The sequence below is a fragment of the Eptatretus burgeri genome, chromosome 12, assembly GCF_056783735.1.
Source record: "Eptatretus burgeri isolate ZD-2024b chromosome 12, Ebu_testis_v1, whole genome shotgun sequence".
NCBI classification, from domain to species: Eukaryota; Metazoa; Chordata; class Myxini; order Myxiniformes; family Myxinidae; genus Eptatretus; species Eptatretus burgeri.
Window position 1 is genome coordinate 92,731,851 of NC_140972.1, and position 9,809 is coordinate 92,741,659.

Below are 9,809 nucleotides of genomic sequence, written 5' to 3' on the forward strand. Positions count from 1 at the left end.
CGCACGGTCGCCTCGCGCATGCGCAGCTCCACGGGGGACGGAGGGGTGCGGGGGGTGTGCGAGGTGCGCGGGCGAATGGCATGAGTGTGGTGCGCGAGGACCAAAAGGAAGAGACCGATGAACAGAGAAACCAGTCGTGTGGAACCAACCGCGCCTACAGACTTCAGGACGAGCTTCGGAATCCTTGGCGTCCCGGGGATCGGATTCCCGCGCTTACCGTGGGAACCCCAGGCACGGCACACGTGTCCATAGGTTTCACCCCCATGTGCGTGTTGTGAAACGTTATTTGCCCGATATCATTTCCATGTCCACCGCACGTCTTGAATTAAGTGTCCTCCGTGCGTCTGCTCGTTGCGAGCGTGCGTTCGTGCGCGCAGCACACACGGGGACAGGACGAGTGAGTGGTCCGTGCGATCCGGGACCGCATTCAGGCGCTTGTCGCGCAATGCCTTCTTGTCGGGCATATTAATGAGGCCTTGTGGGACGAGTCACGTACCGTCCCTACCCCGAGATACCCGCGCGTCCTCTTCCACCCCCATGACTCCCCAGACGCGTCTCACGTCCTAAATAATCTCATTCTCTCCATCCTCCCCGCTCGACTCGACGCAGTCAATACTGCTCGAACGGCTCACCTCATTTTCATCGTCCTCTTGAACCTCGTCTCCCCAGCGATTATACGTGTACGTGGTAACACTAAACCCAAACGATTCGTGTTTGCTACACTTGAAGGAGGTCACATGTCAGGAATACCTGTAAAAATAAAACGTTACAAATCAAAACCGATTGTGAAAGGATTCAGCCCTTGAGGTCACAGTACTTGTTGGAAGCACATTTTGTAGCAATTGACTGTCACGAGTATTTGTGGGGAGGTCTCTACCAGCTTTACACAGTGAGCTGGTGAAATGTTTGCCCATTTTTCACGTGAAAATTGCTCTCGTTCTGCCAAGTTTGATGGAGATCGTTGCTGGGCCACTCACGAACATACATTTTCTTCTTATTCAGCCACTCCAGTGTGGCTTTATCTTTGTGCTTCGGATTCTTGTCCTGATGAAATGTGAATCTTATACCCAGTTTCAGATTCATGGCTCACTCAAGCCAGTTTTCCTTAAGGATTCTCCTGTACTTTGCACCATCTCCTATCCCTTCTATCCTGATAATCTTGCCAGTCTGTGATGATGAAAAGCAGCCCCAGAACATGACGCTGCCACCACCTTGCTTGGTATTAGGGATGGTGTTGACTGACTGATGTGCAGTGTTAGGCTTGTGCCAGACATCATGCTTTGAATTTAGATTAAAGAGTTCAATTCTTTTCTCGTCTGACCACAAAACTTTTCTCCGCATGTCTGCAGTATCATCAAGATGCTTTTTCACAAGCTCGATATGAGTTTTTAGATGCGTCTTTTTCACTAATGGCTTCTTTCTTGCTACCTGTCCATGTTAGTTTTGTGAAGGGAATGAGATATTGTTGATTGATGAATACTGATTCTCATCTCAGACGTAGAGCCCTTCAGATCTTTCCAAGTCATTGCAGGATTCACAGTGACGTCTCAAACCAGTTTCCTGCTTGCCCGGCTCATGAGTTTGTATGGGCAACCTGATCTGGGTAGAGTCTGAGTGGGATGATATATCTTCCACCTCTTAATGATGGATTTCACCGTACTTAAGGGGATAATGAGGGACTTTGGAATCTTCTTATAACCCTCTCCTGAACGGTTCTTCTCCACCACTTTAAGTCTGACTTCGTTGGGAAACTCCTTGTTCTTCATGTTTACCTTGTTGGTTGACTGAGTGAGTTGCACCTTAAAACTCCTTAGATTAGTGAAGAAGCTTAATTTTTAATTTAAACCACTGATTACATACAGGTGAAACATATTATACTTATTTTGAACCTTTCAAACAAATAATTTACTCCTGAAGTGATTTAGTGTTCATTAGGGAAAGGGTTTGAATACTTATGGAACTGAGAATCATCTGATTTTTCTCACTTAATCTAACTTATTCACATTTTGTCTGGAATTTTTAGCTTTATCACTTTGGAGTCGTTTGTGAAGACTTGATATATTAAGTTTGATTTGAAAGCATCATGAAATAAGATAAAGAGGTATCAAAATGTGAAAAATTTGGAGGGGGGTGAATACTTTTGCAGGTCACTGTAGATCGGCCCACTATCTGTGCCTCCTTGTTCAGCCGAATCACATGCCGAGTGAGTGTGTGTGTGTGTGTGTGTGTGTGTGTGTGTGTGTGTGTGTGTGTGTGTGTGTGTGTGTGTGTGTGTGTGTGTGTGTGTGTGTGTGTGTGTGTGTTTGTGTGTGTTGTTCTTTAAGGGCCACAATTATTCCCGCCTTGTTGGGGAATCGTGCACAAGGTGTCGCCATGGATTTTGTAAGAAACTCGTCCAGTCTCCCCGACATGGAGGAGAGTGATGTGTACAGCTTGGGTTGCACATTGCAGCGATCCATTCCAATTTTAATTATTTATTATTTTTGTATGGTTCAAGGTATATTTTTGTATTTAAACCACTCGAGGCTCGTGGAAGAGCTAGAACACAGAACGGTTCAGGATGAAACAGAACAAAAAGAACAGCAGGTGGAGGTGGAAAACACACCTACAGGATTGAGGGACAAAAGAGAGCGACAGTTGGACAAATAAGAGAAAGGGGGGGGGGGGGGAGAGGAAGAAGCAAGAAGTGTACGTGATGGATACAGAAGCAAATTCAGGAAGGAAAGACTGGAAATTTGGGGATATGGGGGAGGAGATAGGGAGAGTGGTTTAATGGGGGTAGCAAAGATCATGGTTTAGGATCGGGGATGATCTGAGATGGTGATGAACAGCTGTCTTAAGAGTGTTGGTAAGTATTCTGGGAAAGAAGGCAAACTGCGCGCGCACGCACGCACGCACGCACGCACGCACACACACACACACACACACACACACACACACACACACACACTAAAGCATTGTTGGTGGGCATGTCCAGAAAGTTTATGGATCTTTACTCCGTGATCATGGAACTCCTGAAACACACCGACTGTACGAAGGTCCCAGATGGGAATAAACACCATTACCTGTGACCTAAGACGTTTTGCAAAACAACAGTGCCACAGTGGTATGAATATTAATTATTATCAGCATTGTTCGACGGTATCCAGGGTGTTAATTTCCATGGCAGTCAGGCCATGTTCAGGTTAATCTGCTCGTTTCGCTCATCAAGCGTTTTTGAAGCGCATCGTTTGGTGTCGCCATTGGCCGCTCGTGTCGACGAGACCTGGGACGAACTGCCGATGTGATTTCACGAGAGCCACGTCGTCCTCGCTCCTCGTGATCAATCGCAGCGCAATGGGTAGGTGCCAGGTGGGGGTCGTTCCAGGCCCGTGTCTCGAATACAAAACGTAACAGGTGTTTGACCCCCCCCTTCGGGCAGAGACCGAGCGATGTGTGCATGTCGGTGAGTGGTAAAATCGATGGATTATTATCATTTTTAATCGGATTGAAAATGGCAGATAAACCGAGCTCGGCACGATGGGCGTTTTAGATTTCAGAGGCGGATTAAGAAACAAGAATCATGGCAATGTCGACGAGATGGGCTTGCACGATGATCGATGTGATGACGACGAAAGAAACGTCGAAGAATCAAAAGAAACCTGAACACAATGTGTCAAGGGTCGCGAAATGCTCACAATTGGGGTGTGTTCAGGACAGGGCTGTGATCTGCAAGGAGAGAGGAGAGAGGGAGAGATGGATGGACAAAAAGACAGACAGACAGAGGGATGAACATTAATATTGTTGGAGACTTTGGGACTGCGCGAGCCAGGCGATGTGATGGAACTGCAACATCGTGCGGCCGCGACGGGAATGCCAATGCCATTACAATTGTAATGCAAACACGGGGTGGCGTGCGCTCTCGATGAGCCAAAGAGCGGTAAAGAGGGAAATTATTTCTACACGCGTTTTAATGGTGATGAAAATTATATTCCATTATTACCAACACATCATTAAATGGGAAAGGCTTGGTGCACCTGAAAGAGAACTCTCTGGAAGCTCTGGGATGCGGGAATTGCGTCCAATTTATTTTTTTTGAGTTGACCACCACTTGATGTCCTAATTCGTTCCTGCATGTTGTCACGCACTCAGGATTAAAGAACACGTATCCTCCGCACTCATCGAGACGGTTCCCTTCATAGCTTTTAGAGCTCCGACATTGCAGAAAAGCTGCTCACCGTGTCAATGTCATCGTCCAAACTTGCCTGATCATGGATGACAAGCCCTCGACCCTTGCTGTGCGAGATGAACACCTCATATTGTATCATTCACACAAACCAAGGAACCAGCGCCCTGAATATTTACCGCGTCCCTTCCTCATTCCTGCGGCCTCTTGGTAAAACCGCCCCACACAATCCCCCTTCCACCATCCTGATTCCACCTCCGCCCACCCAGCGCCGCGATCTTACCGAGGCAGGACGTGCGTGTGGCCAGAGCGAGGACGCGATTAGTGTGCGGGTCAATGTGCAGCGCAGGTGCATGAGCGGTGCACGTTGATTGAAGTGTGGGACGAGTGGCGGGAGGACGGCTCGGACTACGTTGGAACAAGCTGCGACTCGGGTGGGCGCCAAGGTGAGAAGGGATGTGAATGCAGAGACTGACTGACTCGCACTAAGGGGCCATGCCATGCGTGCCGTGCACTCTCACATCCGTAGTGTTTGCTCACTGTGCACTCAGAGATCGCTGTCCACCCGGACATCGTGACTCCCCACCTGCCACTGTGAGCTCGGTGTCTGCCCAGGGACGCTCCTCTGCGTGTGACTCTGCAGCCATGAACTCTCTCGTGGATATGTACTCTCTGCCCACCATCTTCTTGTTCTACATGTGCCGAAGGTGTGTTTACAGAGAAATAAAAACAATTATTCTTTGCAAGAGTAGATACTGGGTGGTTTGCCATTGCCTTCCCAACATTGTCCATGATCTCGCTGATTGAATGCGAAGTGCCAAGCCAGGAAGGGGCACTTGCCATTTTAAAATATTTTTGGTATGACTCAGATGGGGTTTGAACCACCAACCCACCAGCCTCAGAGTGGATGCTCGAACCATTACACCACAAAGGCTAATACATACATACATACATACATACAAAAATGCATACATGCATACATATGTACGTCACATACATCACATGTATGTGAACCTACCTGTCAAGTTTCATCAAATTAGGTTGACTCCTCTGGCCTTCAGAGCTGTCCATTACATACAAACGGACATACAGACAGACGGAAAAACTGAGAATAAGGGTGGTCTCGCGACGCGACCACCCAACACACATTCATACATCACATACATACATCACATACATACATCACAAACATACATACACACACATACATACATGACATACATACATCACATACACACACATACATACAAACACACACACACATACATACATACATCACACACATACATACATCACATACATAAATCACATACACAAACACATGCACACACATACAAACACACACACACATACATACATACATCACATATTTCACCACATACATACATCACATACATACATACACACATACATACACCACATACATACATCACATACATACATCACATACATACATACACATACATACATCACATACATACATCACATACATACATACATCACACACATACATACATCACAAACATCACAGAAATACATACATACATCACATACATCCATCCATACAAACAGACAAACACACACACACACATACATATAAATACATCACATACATACATGCATCAAATACATACATACATACATCACATACATACATCACAAACATACATCACATACATACACACATACATCACACACATACACACATACATCACATACATACACACATACATCACATACATACATCACATACATACATACACACATCACATACATCACATACAAACAAACACACAGACACACAGATACATCACATAAATACATACATGCATCACATACATGCAAACAAACACACACACACACACACACGCACACAGACACCCCCACACACAGACACATACATACGCACATACATACATACAAACATACATCACAAACATATATACATACAAACATCACGTACGTATTTACTCACAGCAAAAACAGATATACATCCATACATACAAACACACACATACATACATACATACATCACATACATCACATACATACACACATACATCACATACATAGATACATACATCCATCCAGACAAACACACACACACACACACACACACACACACACACACACACACACACACACACACACACACACACACACACATACATACATATATCACATACATCACAAACATATAGACATACATACATACATCACATACATACATCCATACACACACACACACACACACACACACATCACATAAATAGATAGATATATCACATACATACATCCATACATCACATACATACATACATCAAATACATACATTCATATATCACATACATACATACATCACAAAAGTATATACATACATACATACATACATCACATACATGCACACATCACAAACATATATACATCCATACATACAAAAACACACATACACACATCACAAACATATACACATCCATACATACAAACACACACGTACATACATACATGCATACATCACATATATACATACACACACATACATACATGTCATACACTCCCCCACACACACACTCACACACACTCACACATATACATACATACATATATATATATATATATATATATATATATATATATATATATATATATATATATCACATACAGACATACATACATACATACATACACACATCACATACCTACATACATCACATCACAAACATATATAGACACATACATCACATGCATATATACATACATACATCACATACATACATACAAATACAAACATATATACATCCATACATACAAATCACACACATACACACATACATCACATACATACATACACACACATACACACATCACATACATCACATAAATACATACAAACACACACACACACACACACACACACACACACACACACACACACTTAAACACACATCACATACATACATACATACATCACATATATATATATATATATATATATATATATATATATATATATATATATATATATATATATATATATATATATATATATATATATATACAAACATACATACACACATCACATACATACATACATAAAATACATACATACATCACATATCACATACATACATACATCACAAACATATATATACATACATAAAATACATACATACATCACATACATACATTCATAAATCACATACATACATACATATACACATACATATATCACATACATATACACATACAAACATACATCACATCACATACATACATACACACACATACACACATCACATACATCACATAAATAGATACATCACATCCATACACACACACACACACACACACACACACACACACGCACACACACACACGCGCTTATACACACATCACATACATACATACATCACAAACATATATACATACATACATACATCACACACATACATACATCACAAACATCACAGAAATACATACATACATCACATACATACATCCATACAAACAGACAAACACACACACACATACATATAAATACATCACATACATACATGCATCAAATACATACATACATACATCACATACATACATCACAAACATACATCACATACATACATACATACATCACACACATACACACATACATACACACATACATACATACACACATCACATACATCACATACAAACAAACACACACACACATACATCACATAAATACATACATGCATCACATACATACATCCAAACAAACACACACACACACACACACACACACACACACACACACACACACACACACACACACATACATACAAACATACATCACAAACATATATACATACATACATCACATACATATATACACACATCAAAAACATATATACATCCATACATACAAACACACACATACATACATACATACATACACACATACATCACATACATAGATACAAACATCCAGACACACACACACACACACACACACACACACACACACACACACACACACACACACACACACACATACATATATCACATACATCACAAACATATACACATACATACATACATCACATACATACATCCATACACACACACACATCACATAAATAGATAGATATATCACATACATACATCCATACATCACATACATACATACATACATCAAATACATACATTCATATATCACATACATACATACATCACAAAAGTATATACATACATACATACATCACATACATGCACACATCACAAACATATATACATCCATACATACAAAAACACACATACACACATCACAAACATATACACATCCATACATACAAACACACACATACATACATACATGCATACATCACATACATACATACACACACATACATACATCACATACACACACATACAAACATATACATACATACATACATCATATATATATATATATATATATATATATATATATATCACATACATACATACATACATACATACACACATCACGTACCTACATACATCACATCACAAACATATATAGACACATACATCACATGCATATATACATACATACATCACATACATACATACAAATCACAAACATATATACATCCATACATACAAACACACACATACACACATACATCACATACATACATACACACACATACACACATCACATACATCTCATACATCACATACATCACATTCATACATACATACAAACATACACACACACACACACACACACACACACAGACACACACACACACTTATACACACATCACATACATACATACATCACATATATGTATATATATATATATATATATATATATATATATATATATATACATACACAGATACATACATACATACATCACATCACAAACATATATACATACATACATACATACATACATCACATACATACACACATCACAAACACACACACATATACATACATCACATACATCACATAAATAGAAACATATATCTTCTTCTTCTTCTTTCGGCTGCTTCCGTGAGGGGTCACCACAGCGGATCATCCTTATGATCCGCATAGTGATTTGGCACATGTTTTACGCCGGATGCCCTTCCTGACGCAACCCTGGTCACCTCTTACGACACAGGGATATGGTACACCTATTTTAACCAGGGTATACACCGGCCCAGTATACTGGTACTCATTTCGCCGACCTCGGAAGGATGACAGGCTGAGTCAACCCCCTGGTGTATTAATTCAGTGGCCCAACGGGGCTTGAACTCAGGACCCTTTGGATCCCAAGCCGCTGCCATAACCACTGCGCCAACACCAGGCTTTGAAACATATATCACATACATAATAGAAACATATATCACATACATACATACATACATACATCACATACATACATATATCACATACATACATACATACATCACAAACATATATACATACATACATACATCACATACATACACACATCACAAACATATATACATCCATGACATACATACATACATACATCACATTCATACACACACATACATACATACATCACATACATACACACATCACAAACATATATACATACATTACATCCATACATCACATACATACATACATCACATACATACATACATACATACATAAATCACATAC

The 9,809-nt window shown here is 40.8% G+C and overlaps 1 protein-coding gene across 5 annotated transcripts in view; it reads left to right on the plus strand.

The window, feature by feature from the left end:
• The first annotated feature begins 3,116 nt into the window (after positions 1-3,116).
• The window catches only part of GABRA2 (gamma-aminobutyric acid type A receptor subunit alpha2), a 139,318-nt gene continuing 132,625 nt past the window's right edge, over positions 3,117-9,809 (plus strand). For 2 of the 5 annotated variants that reach the window (XM_085848882.1, XM_085848883.1), the window contains exons 1-3: positions 3,129-3,340; positions 4,132-4,611; positions 4,717-4,872. In XM_085848882.1, coding sequence (XP_085705008.1) covers positions 4,811-4,872 — 62 coding nt within the window. In that variant the 5' untranslated portion in view covers positions 3,129-3,340; positions 4,132-4,611; positions 4,717-4,810. Of the gene's footprint in view, positions 3,341-4,131; positions 4,612-4,694; positions 4,873-9,809 lie in introns of all 5 variants that reach the window. The other 3 variants (XM_085848880.1, XM_085848879.1, XM_085848881.1) reach the window with 3 other exon arrangements.